This window comes from Apus apus, chromosome 1 (genome assembly GCF_020740795.1).
Source record: "Apus apus isolate bApuApu2 chromosome 1, bApuApu2.pri.cur, whole genome shotgun sequence".
Taxonomy (NCBI): domain Eukaryota; kingdom Metazoa; phylum Chordata; class Aves; order Apodiformes; family Apodidae; genus Apus; species Apus apus.
The window spans coordinates 178,296,310-178,315,972 of NC_067282.1; the positions used below are offsets into that span (position 1 = coordinate 178,296,310).

Consider the following 19,663-nt stretch of genomic DNA (forward strand, 5'->3'; position numbering starts at 1 on the left):
TTCTGGGATTTTTTCAAATCTCTGAAAAGATCTTGCTTCAGAGAAAACCAAATGCTCAGACTGTCCTTTCTTCAGCTGGGATACACCAGTGGTTCCCGAGTATTTTCAGCATTCCACTCCCAATTTAAACTTCATCTAATACATCAGCTATCTTCCTGCTGTCTTAGTGACACTGTTAAAGCATTTAGCAAAAGCTTTCAGTCTCATGCAAGTCAAGTTCTCTTGCATGCAATTATACAATCAGACACAAGGAGGAGTAAGAACAATGGGACCTGCAATCTGTCTGGCATACACCTCTTGGCCCTTAGAGAAGCAACAAAAAACTGCAGAACACAAAGTCAATCGGATACGTTCTGGTACTTAGCCATCCAGGCTTCAGTTTAATCTGAGGCAGACAAGTGAAAAGGATCCCTCTTTTTATATTGATACAAAACTCCTAAGCCCTTGCAAACTGAAAAGGTATGTGCTTTAATTGAAACTTTAGACTGAGACAGAGCATTTAGTGCCTCTTATCAGGTGGATTCTCTTTTCAATAGGAGTTCATGCTGAAAGGCCCAAACTGGACATTTTAGTTAAGTGTTTACTTTGTAAATCTTGTAGGAACTACACACAGAAAACAAGTAAGACAAAGAGCCAAAATATTTCAATATACAGCCTATCAACTCTTCCTCCCCTATCCACAAGAAACATTATCCTGTCCTACAGGGTAACACATAAGTTTGTTACAAGCTAAGGGAACACCGTTTACCTGAAATTACTTTAAAATAAGTGCACACAGCTCTACGGAAAAAAGTTTCACATATTAGTTGACAAGCAAGTTGTAAGAAAATACGAAGCAACGTATTGCCCTGGGTCCAGTACAATTACTATTTTCACAGATAACCTGAATGTTTGAACAGTCAGTACTCTACTGATCCATGAAGGATGCCAAGCAGGGGGAAGATGCTGCAAAAATTGCAGTATTATAATTCAATATGATACAAGAGAGTGTAATTTAGTAAAGAGAAGTACAGATATCAGCATTTCCACAGAAGTAATGAATAGCACAAATATAAGAAAACAACCAGCAACTGAGGAAGCCTGTAAAAAAGGAATGGGCAGCTGGGGATCACAAGTGAGCATAAATCAATGCCGCACCAATACGAAAAAACACCAAACCACAGAAAACCCACCAAAGAAGGTCAGTAGCATAAACAAGAGTTTACTACAACCTCAGTAAGATTTCTTCATTCTATTTATCCCTGAGAATGCCAGGGGAATGTATGTCTAGTTTTGGACATAGTTCTTTCCAACTGAAGTACCCTTTTTGTAACTGGCATAAGGATATATGAAACATCTGAAAAAAGGTCTGTACTTAACTAGCTTTTTGGATTTTATTTTTAAGCTAAAAGAGAAAAGATTGATATGCAGAGGAATGGTTCTCAAATATCTAAGTCTGTTGGAGGGCAAAAGGAAACGATCTTGTTATTACTTGCTCCATTTCCAGAAGCCACAGAACAGCTCAAGTTGCCACCAAGATGCACCCTAGATCAATTGTTTCACAGTTGTCCCCTCCTCCTCTGTTTCATGGGCTCAAAGGACTTAATGAATTTAAATTTAATCATACCATGCCTACTTTTCTTTGCTGCCTTTAGTTCATCACACTGCAACACTCACCTGGCAGGACCCACTGACTGGGACACAATGTTACTTTTTGTCTGTCTAAAGTAATTCCCAAAGGCAGGGTCGTTGATAATTTATCTTCCCAGTTAGGCTTCAACAATTTTTTGCTTTATTCTGCTGTACAGATGCCACTCTATGCAGGAATCCTGAGAAACTGACATTTCTCTTGTAGAAATTTATTTTCCTCAAGGACTGAAATAAGTTTAGTTGAAGGCACTTAATGACTTTACTGCTAAGACAACCCAATAAAAGTCAGATGTTTATGACGTATAGGAATTGTACAATCTTAAATTCATTTAAAGTGAGTTCCATAGAGGTTAAAGTCAAGATTAAGATTTCAAATTGCACAGAAAGGAGATCAGATTACACAGAAAACACTGTTGCACACACAACTCAAACCAGCATGCTGAAAATTAAGCTTGAGCTGTGCTCACTGCATTTGCTTAGTTTATGTTCAAATGTATAGAAAAATACTTAATAGGTTTACTTGCAAACAGCTTCTGTATTTGAGGAAAAAAACAAACCTTGTTTGTTGAAGATATTTTTCTAAAAAGTCACCTTAAAACAAAACACTTTTTAAGTTGTATTTCCTTAGTAAGTTGGAACAGTAAGAAGGTATTTGTTTTAAGAAGCAATAAATCATTAAAATGTTATAGAACAAAACTTGAAAATTGGCAAAAAAGAAAAAAAAAAGCCTTTAAGCCTTGTATTTGCAAACAGAAGTGTTCAAATACATCTTTTCAATACATTAATATTTACCTGCAACACCATTCAATTCGGCCTTCCCCTTCACAAGTTTTTGCCCAGTGATTATCTGCAAGGTTTTTCATTGCCACAGCATATTCACACAGAGTTTCCTCGTCCTCACAGTGCTCACGCCAGATCTTATCGAAGTCTCCCACTAAACAAAACAGAAAACACTGCACATTAGATACAAAGTGTCTCATTATCTCCATGACAAAAAATCCCCATTTTCCAATTTAAAGCAGTTACATAATACACCAAGAGATTACTTTACCTGCATGTAACAAAAACAAGGTCCCCTTTCTCTAGTTAAAGAAAATTCCAGGTTTTTGAGAAGGAAGGGGCTACCGGGTACCAGAGAAACTAGGAATATTCTCACTATGCTGATTTTGTTCAGTTTTTTTCTGTGAAACTAAAGTCTGGGAAGTTTTGCTTTCAGGTTTTTGTGCATGAGCATTAACATGACAAACATTGAAGACTGAAAGGTTTCCTAGTAGCTTCCATGTTCATGGCAAACACTGTGGATGACATTACTTGCAAAGATGCTGAAATGGAGTTTAACCCAGACTACTGATTCCTTTGGATACATTGGAAAAGGAATTCAAGCCTTCACTGATGTTAACCTAATCTAGCCAATGTCAATGATTTAGGTTCTAGGGCACAGTACTGAAGAATCAAACCAACCATGGTTAGAAATATTACAGATAAATCTCTACTGATCTCCAGGGACAGATTTATTTTCATCCTCTCCACCTTGCTAAAAAGCAGTCTTACAGGTTAAATTCTGATACTTAAAAGTAATTGAACATTATTATTTCCCCTCTTTTCCTGCCAAGTATCCACTTCTCCTAGCTTGCTTTACATAATGAACTGCTAAACAAAAGCAAGATAAATACTAGTCGTGGCTAGCCACAATTCATATTGTGGTTTCTGCGGTACACAAACCCTTGGTATGCCTTACCAAAAGGACATTTCTGTCCTAAGAAAGAAGCGCTCACTGGTATGATCTTCACAAATTCCTTTTGTGTTTCTTACTCAGAAATGGGTGCACACATCTCAAATTTATATAAATGTGTAGAATACAAATGATACTGGGTTTGCACCCAATAAGCTGATACAACTAAAACCAACTTTTCAAGTGCAGATCTTTATTTTAACATTTGGACAGGCAACACACTTTGCACAATATGGTTCCAGACCCAGTTTTTGTAGTACCTTCATATTACAAAGAAGTATTTTAAAAGTGTATCAAGCATAAACTATTAACGCCTGCTAAAGCCTGAAAGAAGCTTATGGTATGACCTGTCCTAATATCAGTAAGAGATTTCTATTTCTAACTCACTTATGGCAATTTATTTCATATGCTTTGTTTTAATTAGCAGTAATAACATATTTTTTTTTCCAGTGGCAACCCTTTTTCTTTTTCCACCCTCATGTGCAAAGCAGTAACAATCCCTCACCTCCCTTGTCCTCCACTTACAGTAAGACTGTGTATGATGAACAAGTATAGACAGTTGCACAAGTAGAGGATTTAACCTATCCATGTTACTCCTCCCTATTTAAGTTTGCTTTAGGGATGTCGCAGCAATTTTGTCTCCAAAAATAAACATCTAGGACACTTGTACTATCATCAAAATGAGTCATGTTTAAAGTTAGGTGTTTATACTCCCTTGTATGAGATGGCAGTTGAGATGGAAAGGAGTAACCATGACTTAGTTTTAGCAAAATAGGGAAGCTATGCAAGAAATGTATTCTGCTTGCTATTCAATGAGCATATATAAGAAATTTATTAGACAGGACAAAAAATATAGTATTATATTTGAGTGGCATCCCTCATTATTTCCCAAAATATGACCCAAGTTCAAGGAGATATGCTTTACAAGAAAAGGCGTTACCAGCTGACCACTAGAGCAGAGAATCACCCAAGCTACAGGCAGGCCCTTGCAGCGGTTTCTGCTAAAACTTAAGGGTCACTTTTCCAGAGCTTTCAGGAGAGCCTTAAGTAGAAGCAATCAGGCAGGACAAAACATACTCCACTGATGAAAGAGAGCAAGAAACAGCATAGACAGTGTCCTATCAGCAAGCACAAATCTTATGGCTCTTCTTGTGTGAAACTGCAAAACTTATACAGCACCAAGCCAGAAAGCACTAGCCAAGTCCAAAGCGTATTTTCAAAGTAAATTAATTCTGCTGCAATTTAGATCAAGTTTAATGATTTCTGTGCCACAATACTCTGAATCTCGCTGCATGCTCCAGATAACTGTGAAATGCTTAAATAAAGTGCAGTTGCTACAGTTTTGTTTGAAGAATACACAGCTAATTAGAAAGGAAAAAAGTAAATGAGGGAACACTTTCTGAGAGAAAACATCACAAATAAAAAAAATCCCAAGTTTAATACTGTTCTTCTTTTAGTCCATAACTTCATTTGGTCTATTCTTAAGCAATTATTCTATTTCCAAATACCACTTTTCCTTAAAACTTAAGAAATAAGACAGACGGGTAAGAAGAAATATGCAAAGACCAGATGTTCTTAACTAGCCAGCTCTTTTTTACTGTAAAGTAGCAATGCCTCCTGCCTCCTGACACTGAATTCTGCTCACACAGCAACTCCCCCTTACTTCCCTCCGAACTAGGCAGAGATTTGGACTCCCCTCTGAAAGTCAGGTAAAGAATCTTAAATTTAGATACAACAGACCCAGAGCTCACTAACCAGCACTCCAAGATACGGACTTTAGGTTACAACAGAAATGCCCATGAGATTGACAGCTTCTTGGCACTGAGCTGACAAGAAAATAAAATGGAATGATACAGATGGAATGATACAGACTATTAGGAGAGATATGCAGAACAAAAGTGAAAAATTAATTACAAAGCAATTCCATCACACATTCTACATGAAGTAAACTCTGTGTGCACTTCTGGTTTGTTTTCATCTACCAGTACAGCAGGCTGAAATACAGAAAATGGCAATGTGGGACAGATACAGCACAGCTTCTGCATGGAGGAACACCCAAATGGAGGCAAGAAAAAGACGAATGAAAGCAGGAGAGGACAGACTTGCTCAAGATCAGGAGGAGCACAGGAAATGTAAATATGGAACAACATCTGTTGTTCAGTGGGAGACATTTGGAAAAAGGATAAAAGGGCAGCTTAAAATGAAAAAAAAAAAAAGGTTATTTCTTCACAAAATGTATTATTAGGCTCAAAGTTCATGCAGCTGAGCAAGCTAAGGAAAGAAAATCCATGAAACTCCATATTCAAAGGCACAGTTTCTAACTCAGGAGTTCCCAGATTATGAGATCATGGAAAGATGGAACGGTAAGGAAGCATACAGTGATACTCCAGCAGCTTTTCTCACAGATTCTTGTCTGAACACCTGCTGTTGACCTGTCAATACTGGGTTTGATAGGGTGCCCATTTGTCAACCCTTTCATTAATGGCAGCTCCAAAACATCAGCAGCTAAAGAGTTTTCTTAAGATGCTGGCACCATTGTGCAGGGAATTTCAAAGAAAAGGATTCAAAACACTTCGAAGAATCATTTGAGATCCAAATTCCCTTGAGCAAATACCATGGTAGAGAGTTGGTTTGGGTTTGTTTTTCACCTCATTCTTCTCCAGTATGAGCTTTGAGAAGGCACAGAAGAATTAGATTTACAGGAACTTTAATTCCAGAATCATGGTCTCCTATTAAGTAGAAAATGCAAATAATGCTCCCTATCTGTTGAAATTTTGAGGTAGTAACTACAAGTCTTGCAGCATTCAATTTGAAATAGATACAAAAAAACCCTATGTATTATTTTTTTCAAAAAACACATTATAATCCATGTGCAAATACTGTGTTAACTCTATTGGAGTTAAACATTTATTTATGAATCATTGCTTGTGTAACCAGAAAGGCAGTAAAATATGCAGGAAGCTTTTACCACAAAACTAATGGTTACTAAAGAAATAAGATACATAAAATCCTCTGTAAAGCAATCAGTAATGTTGTAAATTAAAGAGCAGTTTGTGGTAGGCTAATCTAAATGAGTAATAAAAAAAAGTCTTGAATCTTCAATTACATCTTAAAGTTAATATTTGATTTTGTATATTAAACTTTTCATCTTAAGTGCTCATGACCATGCCATAATAAAAAGTTTAAGGCTACTCGACACTTTCACTATGCACTTGGAGATCACTTGTATGTGATTTAAAAACTGTTTTGAGCACTGACTCTTCAGAACACATCTCTCGAATCACTACAGTGACATTATTTAAAAATTATTTCATGTTTGTTCTCCTGTCTATACAGAATTGCCTAGAAAATAAATGACCTACTCTTCACCTTGAAGATTAACTATTACTTTAAAAACAAAAAGCCCAAAGCACATCTCTTTCTAGCAATTCCGTCAGTAAACAAATGATTGTAGGTTCTTCTAACACAGGCTTTTCTAATGCAAAATCAAACATCTAATACAATTTACCTAGAACAGATGAATCACTCTAAGTAATTTCCACCCACATTAATATTGCCCCCAGAACCACCAAATCACACACCCCAAAACACAACCACAAAGTAATCAGCAGTTACTGACTCCTATCACAGAGAGAAAAGGTCAGGCTCATAGAAGTTATTTTTAAATGATTCTAATTACAAGATACTTTTAATTGTGGGTAACAGCAAGAGAGACCTAATGGTGGATTTAAGTTTCAACAACAAAATATTTTTTTAATAAAGAAGAAACATACAAGCTCAGTAAGAACTCCTTTTATTCCACATTTATTTATAAGATCTCATCAAAGGCTCCCAGCACAGCGTGAAACCAGGTTTGCCATTCTTGGTGGGATAATCTCAACACCATAACTCCTCTCTCCAGGCAATCTATTTTTAAAAACAAAATCCAGCTTTCTCCCATCCTAGATTTTGTTTGTCTTTTTAAAGACATTTCTTTATAGAGTGTTAAGTGGAACTGTCATTTAAGGCATGTTTATGCAATAAAGTTAGTAAAATCTTCTTCAGCAAACCATATAAACTCGTATTTTAAACAAAACACAACCCTCTTTTTATAAAAGAAACAGCTCAGTTTTGCTAAAGGCAGTATTTTTCATTTTAGAATGAGATAAAAACCCAAACCACTGATCTGAATCAACTATTTTATTGCTTGATAACACAGAATAAATCAGAGTTAAATGTACTATCTGCACCCACAAGACAAGTTTTGTAATTATTATTTTCTTTAATTCCCTCTGTGTTCTCCAGAAAAACATTGCAGTCATCTCTGAAAATCTCAAAACCAAGTGCAAGGTACTTAACTCATCACCAATCAAGACTTGGCATCCCAAAATTTCACTGACGACATGCACTTCAGGAAGATGCAGTGTGGTTTTAGATCTTAAGCAACACCACCCTCCCTCCTTAAGGAGAGAGGAAAACTGAAATTAGAAAAGCCACCATTTCCTTCTGGTAAACTACAATTTTCTGAATTTGAAGCAACTGTAACAAAAAAAAACCAACAAAAAAACCCACAAAAAACCACCAAAAACAAAACAAAAGCCAAAACAAGGATTTGGCTACAAGTCTTGGCTACCTACATGCTAATAAAAATTGGTAACGTAAAATCCAGATTCAATCCACCACCCCCTTTTCAGCTACCCCGATGGCTTTGCTAGAGAAGCAAGTAAACTCCACACATTGACTAATACTGGCAGACAGAAGCAAAGATGTCATGTTCATATTTGTACAACAGTATTAATAAAACTCTTTAAATTGCTCATTGTTCAAAACAAACCTCTCCCCACAATTAACAAGTGTCCATGACAATGCTAGATAACTTCAGATGACAGGCTGCTGGCCACAGCAATGCCTAGCAAAATGTTTGAGCTTTTGTTGATGGCAATGCACTGTGGAATGAAAAAAAAATACATCTCATTTTTAGCCTCTTAAGACTGCCTCTCACTTACTTGCTGGAAAAAGTAAACTGAACACTAAATAGGAGAAGGACACCTCCACTGTCTACTAGGCTAAAGCTGAAATCAAATTCCTATGAACATCTGTCAAAATCTCTCAATAGTGACATTTCTGTGGAAATTTAGCTGTACTACTACATGACTGGATATGGTGGCAATTATTAATAAAATTAATTACACGAGGAGTATCAACTTCGGTGTAAACAAGATAAACTAGAAACCTAGTAAACATCTGCCTTACTTAACCAGCATATCCAGTATTTTTGTGAAAGACATTAGGTATTTTTGGCCTCGCTGTTTCCCAATTTTGTATGTCTAAATACAGAACATGAACTTCAACTGAGACAAAGTTCAAGCAATCAGAGCTGATATTTTTCTTCACTTGTCTGACCAGTGTTCGTATTACACTTCTTAGGATTTGAGGTTGGGCCAGGTGATCCTTGAGGTCTCTTCCAATCTGGCATTCTATGATTTGCCTGAAATATTTCACAATAAAACTTCATCTATCTCAAGATCAGTGTTCCTTCCTTCTACTCATATAGAAAGGATTCAGTTGACCAAATGCAGATTTCTACACCTGACTTGTCAGGTAAACCTCCTATCTATCAGTTCACATTAAACAGACTCCCAGGATACAATTCAGCTACTAGTTAAAGCACCTATTGAGGGCCAGCTTATATCACTCAGAAGAATGATCTATGTCTCTGATATGATATAAATCTCTGACAGTTGTCACACCAACAGTGGGGAGCCTATATGAGATAGTTTAAGCAATTGCTGCCCCCATGGTTCTACCATGTTGAAACTATCACCCTCTCTCCCCCAAACCTGACTTTGAGGATGGACATGACGCACCTTAACACCACCAATGCCAAGATGAACTCATTACAGAAACTACTGATCTTGGTTTATTTGTGCAAATGTAGGAGCAAAATTAGAAGCAGCTGAGGTGCAGTTGCAGATTTCATTATGCTGACCCTACAACAGGAACACGATCTTCCCCACCAAGGTAAAAAAAAAGCAGGGAAGATTACATACAGGTGTTTTTTTCAGTAGACATAAGTCTATGCCACAGCCAGTAGGTTTTCAAAATTTGTGGGCTAACTAAATGATACCAATTATTAAATCCCCCAAACTGTAAAATATTATGGGATTTCTAACGAAAGTTTCACTGCAAAACTCTGGTGTGGCAAACAATAAGGGCAATTGTATCTTAATGCCCACATCATAAATAGCATCAATTCGGATTTTAATGCAATGATACTGAGTTTCTATGGCTTGAAAATGTAACAGTTAATTTTACAAAATGTCTCCCTCTTCCCAGAAATTAATTCAAGTGAGGAAAGACAACTAGAACTCTTGAAAACTTAGGTTTACTTCTAAACCAGTTTTATTTAACAAAAAGGAATAACAACTGTTAACTTATTGTGTAGAGTTCAGTGACACAGTTTCCCTGTCCTGTGAAAAATGCCACTATTTTGAAATGTTTCCTGTTTTACATCAGGAAGAACTTTAACTCTCAAGGTTTTGCATGATAAAGATGAGAAAGGAAAAGACCAAAAAGCAACTGACTTCAGAAGGACACTTCTCACGTGGATGTCTAAACCACTTACCTACTCAGACTACTCATTATGATCAGGCAGGGCCCTGTAAATTCTTCCTAATTTTTAGGATTTGAAGAACCTTTTCATTAAGTTGTTATCTATTTGAAGTTTCAACATATCTTTCTTTTAAAGAATCAAACTACCACCTAGAAATATTTTTGTCAGCATCTGTGATACGGTAACAGGACAAATACCAGTTCTGTGTGATTTAAGCCTGAACAGCTGTACAGAAGGAGAAGTGAAACATTTTAGTGAACACACAGTAAAATATTTTATAAAATACCTTTACAAATACACTAATATTTCTTTTCCCCATTTTTACTCAATACAAGATTACCAGGGAGAAGTATAAAGTCCTGCAAATCATCTTTCCAGACTACATTCAAAACCATCTGTAACTGAGGGTCATGTTGCACAGTAAATGTTTACTTGATAAATACAGCTCTGCATGATTACTAAGGTAATATCTCAGATAAAAAAAAGGCTGCCTTTGTATCAGGGGAGGGATTTTTATCACAGTAAAAATTAAACTTACTTGGCTGCTACAAGCAACTGGAAACAAACAAACAAACAAACTAGCATCACAGAGCAGATGTTCAATCATGTTTACTTCCCTAGAAACCACTAAATCTGCTTTTACAAGGACCCGAAAGACACACTGACAGGGAAGAAGACCAGCCTGCCTAAATAGCTTTGGCTGGACCTCAAGAACAAAAGGAAAGTTTACAGCCTTTGGAAAAGCTGGTTGCAAACTTATGAGGAATACCAAGGTGTAGTGAAAATACGCAGAGGTAAAATTAGGAAGGCCAAAGTTCACACAGAACTCAACGTGGCCACCGTGATTAAAGACACCAAGAAGAGGTTTTTTCAGAATACCAATAGGAAAAGGAAGACTAGGAAATAGATAGGCCCACTGATGAATGAGGTAGGTGCCCTCGTGGTGGAAGACACAGAGAAGGCAGAGTTACTGAATGCCTTTGTTGCTTCAGCCTTCACTACGAAAGCTGTCCCTCCTGAATCCCAGACCGTGGAGGCAAGGGGAAAAGTCTGGAGAGAGGAAAAAAAGTCAGTAGAGGAGGACCAGGTTAGAGACAACTTGGCCAAAATGGACATCCAGAAGTCCATAGGCCCTGATGGGATGCACCCACAAGTGCCAAGAGAGCTAGCAGATGTTATTAATAGGCCACTCTCCATCATCTTTGAGAGGTCATGGAGAACAGGAGAGGTGCCTGAGGACTGGAAAAAGGCAAATATCACTTCAGTTCTCAAGAAGGAGGTCCCAGGAAACTACAGGCCAGTTATTTTCACCTCTGTCCCTGGGAAGGTGAAGGGGCAACTCCTTCTGGATGTCATCTCTAAACACATTGAAGAACAGGAAGCTATTGGGAGCGGTCAATATGGATTTACCAAGAATAAATTGTGCTTGACCAATCTTGCTAGCCTTCTATGACAATGTAACTGGTTGGATGGATGAGGGGAGAGCAGCAGATGTCATCTACCTTGACTTCAGTGAGGCTTTTGACACTGTCTCCCATAATATCCTCACTAGGAAAATGAGAGACTGTGGGCTAGATGAGTGGACAGTGAGGTGGATTGAGAGCTGGCTGTGTGACAGAACTCAGAAGGTTGTGATTAATGGAGTAGGGCTGAGTTAGAGGCCAGCAACCAGTGGTGTCCCCCACGGACCAATAGTCGGTCTGGTCTTGTTCAGCATATTCATAAATGACCTGGACAAGGGGACAGAGTATATCCTCAAGTTTGCTGAGGATACTGAATGGGAGCTGTGGCTGACACTTCAGAGGCCTGTGCTGCCATCCAGCATGACCTGGACAGGCTGGAGAGCTGGGCAGAGAAGAACCTAGTGAGGTTCAACAAGAAGAAGTGTAGGGTCCTGCACATGGGGAGGAAGAACCCTATGCACCAATAGAGGTTACAGGTGGACTTGCTGGAAAGCATTTCCAAGGAGAAGGATCTGGGAGTCCTGGTAGATAGTAAATTACCCATGAGCCAGCAATGTGCCCTTGCTGGCAAGAGGCCACATCTGGAATACTATGCCCAGTTCTGGGCTCCCCAGTTCAAGAGAGACAGGGAACTACTAGAGAGAGTCCAGCAGAAGGCAACAAAGATGATTGGGGTGTTGGAACGTCTCCCTTATGAGGAAAGCCTGAGAGAGCTAGGACTCTTCAGCCTGAAGAAGAGAAGGCTGAGGGGACACCTTATTAATGCCTGTAAGTATCTAAAGGGTGGGTGCAAGCAGGACGGAGCCAGACTCTTTTCAGCAGTTCCCAGTGACAGGACAAGGGGCAACAGGCACAAGCTGGAACACAGGAAGCTCCATTTAAATGTGAGGAAAAACTTCTTTACTGTGAGGGTGACAGAGCACTGGAACAGGCTGCCCGGGGAGGTTATGGAGTGTCCTTCTCTGGAAATATTCAAGACCTGCCTGGATGAAGTCCTGAGTAATGTGCAGGAGATCCTGCTTTAGCAGGGGAGATGGACTGAATGACCTCTAGAGGTCCCTTCAAACTCTGACAATTCTGTGATTCTGTCTGTCAGGCTTGACATCAGCACACATGCAATATATGCAACATAAATGCATAGGTGCCTAAAAGATGCATAGAAAAAAATCCTGTAAAATCTGGGGTCACCTGTGGTTCCATGCAACAGAAAAAAGAACAAGAGACTTCCAGGTTGTTTTTTTTTCCTGTCCCCATGTTGTAACAGGCTAGTAGGAGAAATTCAAGCTTCATGAAAAAAACCCTAATTACCGTACTTTCTAAGTGCTTGTGTCAAGCATGCAGAACCCTGAAGTTTCTTATGAGTGAAAAACTGAGCACTTGAGAGCTGTTTCAGCATTTGGATTTTACCCTGATGGGTAAGGTAATTAAGATTCATAGAATCATAGAATCATAGGGGTTGGAAGGGACCTCGAAAGATCATCTAGTCCAACCCCCCCGCCAGAGCAGGGTCACCTAGAGTACATCACACAGGAATGCATCCAGGCGGGTTTTGAATGTCTCCAGAGAAGGAGACTCCACAACCTCTCTGGGCAGCCTGTTCCAGTGCTCTGTCACTCTCACAGTAAAAAAAATTTTTCTGATATTCACCTTAAACCTCCTATGCTCCAATTTGTATCCATTACTCCTTGTCCTATCACTGGTCATCACTGAAAAAAGCTTAACTCCATCTTCTTGACACTCACCCTTTACGTATTTGTAAACATTGATGAGGTCACCCCTCAGTCTCCTTTTCTCCAAACTAAAGAGACCCAGCTCCCTCAGCCTTTCCTCATAAGGGAGATGTTCCACTCCCTTAATCATCTTTGTGGCTCTGCGCTGGACTCTTTCAAGCACTTCCCTGTCCTTCTTGAACTGAGGGGCCCAGACCTGGACACAATACTCCAGATGCGGCCTCACCAAGGCAGAATAGAGGGGGAGGAGAACCTCTCTTGACCTACTAACCACACCCTTTCTAATACACCCCAGGATGCCATTGGCCTTCTTAGCCACAAGGGCACATTGCTGGCTCATGGTCATCCTCCTGTCTACCAGGACCCCCAGATCCCTTTCACCCACACTGCTCTCCAGCAGGTCAGCCCCCAACCTGTACTGGTGCATGACATTTTTCTTCCCCAAATGCAAAACTCTACACTTGCCCTTGTTAAACTTCATCAGGTTTTTCCCCGCCCAAGTCTCCAGCCTGTCTAAGTCTCTCTGAATGGCAGCACAGCCTTCTGGTGTGTCAGCCACTCCTCCCAGCTTGGTGTCATCAGCAAACTTGCTGAGGGTACATTCTGTACCCTCATCCAGGTCGTTGATGAAGATGTTGAACAACACCGGTCCCAATACCGACCCCTGAGGGACTCCACTAGTCACAGGCCTCCAACTAGATTCTGCCCCATTGACTACAACTCTCTGACTTCTTCCTTTCAACCAGTTCTTGATCCACCTCACTGCCTGATCATCAAACCCATACTTGATCAACTTATCTACAAGGATGCTGTGGGAGACGGTGTCAAATGCTTTACTGAAATCAAGATAGACCACATCCACCGCTCTACCATCATCTATCCACCTAGTAATTTCCTCATAGAAGGCTATGAGGTTAGTCAAACATGACTTACCCTTGGAAAAACCATGTTGACTGCTCTTGATGACCCCCATCTCCTTGATATGCCTAGAGATAGTGCCAAGGACAAGTTGTTCCATCACCTTTCCAGGGGTGGAGGTGAGGCTGATTGGTCTATAGTTACCCGGGTCCTCCTTCTTGCCCTTCTTGTAGACTGGAGTGACATTTGCTATCCTCCAGTCCTCAGGCACCTCTCCTGTTCCCCATGACTTACCGAAGATGATGGAGAGTGGACTAGCAATGACCTCCACCAGCTCCCTCAGCACCCTTGGATGCATTTCATCCGGACCCATCGATTTATGGATGTCCAGATTACGCAACTGATCCCTAACCCAATCCTCATCTACCTGGGCAAACTCCTCCTTTATCTTGACTTCTACTGGGGCTATATGAAACTGGGGCTCATGAGGAAAGCCTGCAGGAGTAAAGACAGAGGCAAAGAAGGCATTCAGCACCTCTGCCTTCTTTAAATCCTCTGTCACCAGGGCACCCAACTCATTCAGCAGTGGGCCTATATTGCCTCTGGTATTAGTTTCGTTGGCTATGTATTTGAAAAAGCCCTTTCTATTGTCCTTAACCCAACTTGCAAGGTTAAGTTCCAAGGAGGCCTTAGCTTTCCTAGTTGCCTCCCTACATTCTCTGACAACAGTCCTATATTCCTCCCAAGCAACCAGCCCCTCCTTCCATGATCTATAGATTTTCCTTTTCCATTTGAGTTTGCCCAGCAGTTCCTTTTTTAACCACGCTGGTCTCCTAGCTCCCTTACTAGATTTTCTACTCATTGGGACACACTGATCCTGTGCTTGCAAGAAGTGGTCCTTGAATGTTGTCCAGCTATCTTGAGCCCCTTTACCTTCTAGCACTCTGTCCCATGGGACTTCCCTTAACAATTGATTGAGGAGGCTGAAGTTTGCTCTGTGGAAGTCCAGGGTTCTGGTCCTGCTGGGTATTCTGTTCCTCCCACACAGGATCCTGAACTCCACCATCTCGTGCTCACTGCAGTCAAGGCTGCCATTGACCACCACTGCTTCAACAAGGCCCTCCTTGTTGGTGAGCACAAGATCCAGCAGCGCTCCTCTTCTAGTTGGCTTATCCACCATTTGCATTAAGAAGTTGTCGTCAATGCACTGAAGATTAAACTAACCCGTTTGGACAGGGAGCAGAAGTAAAACTTCAGAAAAACAGGAGTCTTATGCTAATGATACACAGTCCTAAATGAACATGTTGCACCTCAGTCTTTTGTTTTCACTTAAAGCTTTCTTCATTAAGACAAAGTTTATAGGCTAACCTGAGGAATTTTGGGCATTTTTAGGAATCACTAGACAGGTTTTGTCTGTCCCTAGCACTGCCTTAAAAGTACTCTGAAACAATGTATTAATGATTAGTTGATTTAGTTGACACATTCAGTGTGGACAAGGTACAATCACCTTAATTAAAAAAATACACTTTCTTAACATTAAAAACTCCATACTCGTTAAACTTCATTAAACCGTGTAAAAATATGTGGCATATAATACTACTGTAGGATTCACAGTCGAAAAAAAGAGGATCCTACAATTGCAAAATACCAAATCAGCCATGATATTCATGTTTACATGCTTCTCTTCTTTAATTACTAATTAACAACAGAGGGGTTGTAAATGGAAGGAAATAAAAAAGAATTAAAAGGAAATGAAAAAAGAGAACAGATATAAATATACCCCTGTAAGTCATACTAGATTAGTAATATCCTTGTAACAGAAAAGGTAAATACTAGTCATGCAGTAAAAAAGTTAAAATTGTTGAAGAAAATAGAAAAAAGCACTTCAGTGCAAACTTAAAAGAATTAAAGCTGAACCATTTTGAACACGGCAAATGCTAGTCATAAATGCAGTAGCATGCTCTGGGACTATGCCATGAGCCACAGTACAGAAGTACATACAAAATCCATCCAACATTCAGTTGTTAAAAGTGAAAGTGGTCCAAAAAAATGCTGAAATTAAAAAAGCCACCAAGATTGATCTTTGATGAATATCAGGAATTAATTTTTCACGCCCCCCAAAAAATAATAATCAAACCCTTTTAATGACACAATGGTAACTGAACTTTATTCTAGTAATTCCTTTAGTAACTGCAAAAAAATTGTTTGTGATGCATCCTAATTAAGAAATAATGCTTTTGCATGCTGAGAAGCATGAAACTTCTTCAGAAACATGTTAGCTTGCAGTTTGGAAGCAGTGTCACTTTTTCACTGGCTCATCTTAAAAACAAAACAAAACAAACAAAACTATTGTGAGAAACAAAATTATAACAATGGTGCCAGTTATAAGCAAGTAAGATAATATACTGGCTTGCCTTTTACAAATGCTCATTGAAACTTAAGGCTTGTTAACATCAGCAAGGCAAATGAATTCCCAAAGAATCAGGTTATTAAAACCAACACTGTGTAACTTTTATCAACAAGCATCTCAGGGTCTCAAGAAAGCACCTATTTCTCTTCAACACTTATAACAGAAGACAGCAACTTAAGATCATATTACACCACCAAGGACTTTAATTATTAGACTTATCCACCCTGTCCTACACAGTCATACAGCTTTCAGAAGGATACTCAACATGTTTTTTTCCTCTACTGACAAAATCAACATGCAATTCTCTTTTTAGTATCTACAGACAAAGCACCTAAGTCCACGCAACAGCAATCCTCTAGTACTGTTTGCTTATTTAGACAAAATGGAAAATAGCTTCATAGAACTCTAGTAAATGCGAGATGAGAGAGTTAAAAAACCCCACAAACAACAGACAAAAAAAGGACAATACAAGATTCTGGAATAATACGGATAGCTCTGTTTCAATTTCATATGGAGGTGGGTGCACCACGCTGTGGAGACAAGAGGCCTTCCCTGTGTAATAAACCATAAGCATACAACCAAGGATGTATTTTTTATCTTTGCTTTTTTCATACCCAAGTTATAATTCATTTCATCCCGAGAAATTACAGAGGAATTGTTGCTTTTTTACTTCTCTTTACTAAAGTGTCGACTTTGATTTTGTCAGGGTAACGTACTTACCAGTCAGTGCCTCTGAGAATTAGAAAACGAAACAAAAAAATACCAAGAAAAGATCCTCCAGAGGTCAAGCACGTACCAGTATTATAATTTCAGTATGATATCAAAAACATTTAGGAAGGAGATTCACAAGTCTGCTTTTAGAAGCATCAAGAAACGTAGGGAGAAAATACTCCACAAATAAAATTCTGAAGCTGAAACAACCTAGTGTATGAAGTACTACGACTACTAATCCCTAGTTACTTGTAGGTGGAGCTCTCCTGTGACGTGAGAGACTTTTTGGATTTTAACTCCCTCCATGAAAATACATACAGTGTTGCTATTTTAGAGTGAATAGAAAAATCACTGTAAAATTTTCACTAACACATGGTTTACAGGACATATGAAGTAAGTTAAGAGAACTATTTGTTCTTTTATTAACCAATTACACTGAACTAAAGATTAAACACAGCTTAGCCTTGCATACAAACTTGCTCTTTGCTAAGAAGCAGGCTTATATAGATGTATTCCATGTAATTTAGGCTCTCATCTAAAAAAAATTCAGTTGTTACAGAGATTGCTCACATTTTTTTTAAAGTTAAAAGAGCCACTGTTTGTCTTTCTTAATCTGCAGGCACTCTGAAATAACAGAGAAATACGAACTGCTCAAAGTTTTTGCCAGGATTTGACTGTTACAATGTACTGTTCTTTCACCTAAATGGCAGAACAAGGGAGATCTTCCCTTCACTTTTGGCTCACCGAGGCCAAAATAAATAGTGACTCTTGATCGCTGTCTGCGTAGGCAGATACGTGTGCCCAAATCCCATGGACAGGCTCCTGTAGAGACTTCTGAAGTCCAGAAAGCAGAATGACCTTGACACTTTAAGTGTCACATCCAGACATTGAGGAGAGGCAAGAACCAGTGCCTACAACAGGAAGAGTTCCCATTTCATAAATGTCCTTCTTCAGGTATCCACCAGGTCATCAAAGAACTGTGGACTCAATGAAAGAATGGATTTATCTTTTTTGGTAACCTGTCTTATAAAGATCACATAGATCACTGCAAGCAGCCTGAGGAGACTACAAAATTCAGCAAACACATCTCAATTCTGACACTTTTCTGAAAGCATTTTGGGAAGATTTTAAGCATTCCAACACCACCCATAAGAAACTTGCTTTATCTACCTTGATTTCAGCAAGGCTTTTGACACTGTATCCTGTAACATCCTTGTTAGGCAACAGAGGCAGCGTGGGCTAGATGAGTGGACCGTGAGGTGGACTGAGAGTTGGCTGTGTGACAGAACTCAAGAAGGTTCTGAGCAGGGTCATGTTGGCTAGAGATACTGGAGACCCACCTGGATGCAGTCTTGTGTAATGTGCTCTAGGTGATCCTGCTTTAGCAGAGGAGTTAGACTAGATGATCTCTAGAGGTCCCTTCAAACTCTGACAACTTCTGTGATAAGGGTATTCAAACAGATGACAAAGTATATTTTTCAAGGACTCAGAGTGATTCATTTTATAACAGCTTTCCCCAACTCTTTTGCTTAGTACTCCAGCCTGAACTATTCCTCCATGTCTGAAAAACAGGAGGCACAAACACTTCACAAAAACCAAGCCTCTCCAGATCACCATGCAATCTCTCTTGGCACTCACGACCTACTGTCATCCCCACTCCCGCAGATTCCCAGTTTGGAAAACATTGCCGTACGGCTCGGAAGCTGCCTGTGGTGAAAGGCCTCGCTGGAGCAACGAGCTATTAAATGTCACACGAAGCTGTGACACGGGGCCACACGGTCGCATGCCGGCACGCAGGGTTAGCACACCTTTAGCCAGACGAACGTTTCCATTTCGCAGCATTATCCGTGCACACCAACCCTCTTCTCGCACGTACCACAGGAAAAGCTCCTAGAGACGCGCCGTGAGCGCTCCTGAGCCGCCAAGAGCCCACGGAAAGCAGCCACAACACCTCTGCCGAGCCGACCGGGGCTCCTCGACGGGGCTGCGGGCAACCCACGGCAGCGGCGCCCCGCTCGCCCGGGGAGGAGCAGGACGCCGGCCCGGAGCTGCCGCCACCCGCTGCTCGCAGCCACCCCCCGACACACCCCCTTCGGCAGCGGCCCGCGGCCCGCAGCGCTCCGCGGCAGCTGGCGGGACCGGGTCGCCCGCCCGTGGGGGGACACACCGCCCCGCGCGGGACCCCCACGGGGGCGGGACCCCCCACGGGGGCGGCTCCGCCCCCCCGGACACCCCTCCCGCCGAGTGAGGGGCGCGGGGCGGTCCGGCCTGGGCGGCCCCCGCCGCCACGGTTACCTTCCCGGTACTTCTTGCGCAGCCGCCGGTGGACGCTCTTGACCACCCCCGACAGCTTCTCCTGCTCCAGCTTCCGCTCCTGCTCCCGGGGCGGGGGCGGCGGGGCGGCCCCGGCGGGCCGGAGCCGGGGCTGTGGCTGTGGCGCGGCCGCCATGGCGGTGCCGCCGCTCCGCCGGGCCCGGGCAGGGCGCGCATGCGCGGCCCCGCGCGGCATGCCGGGAGCTGGAGTCCTGCGGGCGGGGG

General features: G+C 40.9%; 1 protein-coding gene across 3 annotated transcripts in view; it reads right to left on the reverse strand.

Annotated features, from left to right (window-relative positions):
- Nucleotides 1-19,593, reverse strand: part of BMT2 (base methyltransferase of 25S rRNA 2 homolog) — a 37,571-nt gene extending 17,978 nt beyond the window's left edge. Inside the window, exons 1-3 of one of the 3 annotated variants that reach the window (XM_051632516.1) lie at nt 18,466-18,973; nt 17,870-18,364; nt 2,422-2,563 (exon numbers count right to left, since the gene is read on the reverse strand). In XM_051632516.1, coding sequence (XP_051488476.1) covers nt 2,422-2,492 — 71 coding nt within the window. In that variant the 5' untranslated portion in view covers nt 2,493-2,563; nt 17,870-18,364; nt 18,466-18,973. Of the gene's footprint in view, nt 1-2,421; nt 2,564-17,869; nt 18,974-19,420 lie in introns of those variants that run through there. The other 2 variants (XM_051632499.1, XM_051632508.1) reach the window with 2 other exon arrangements.
- Between the last annotated feature and the right edge of the window lie 70 nt (nt 19,594-19,663).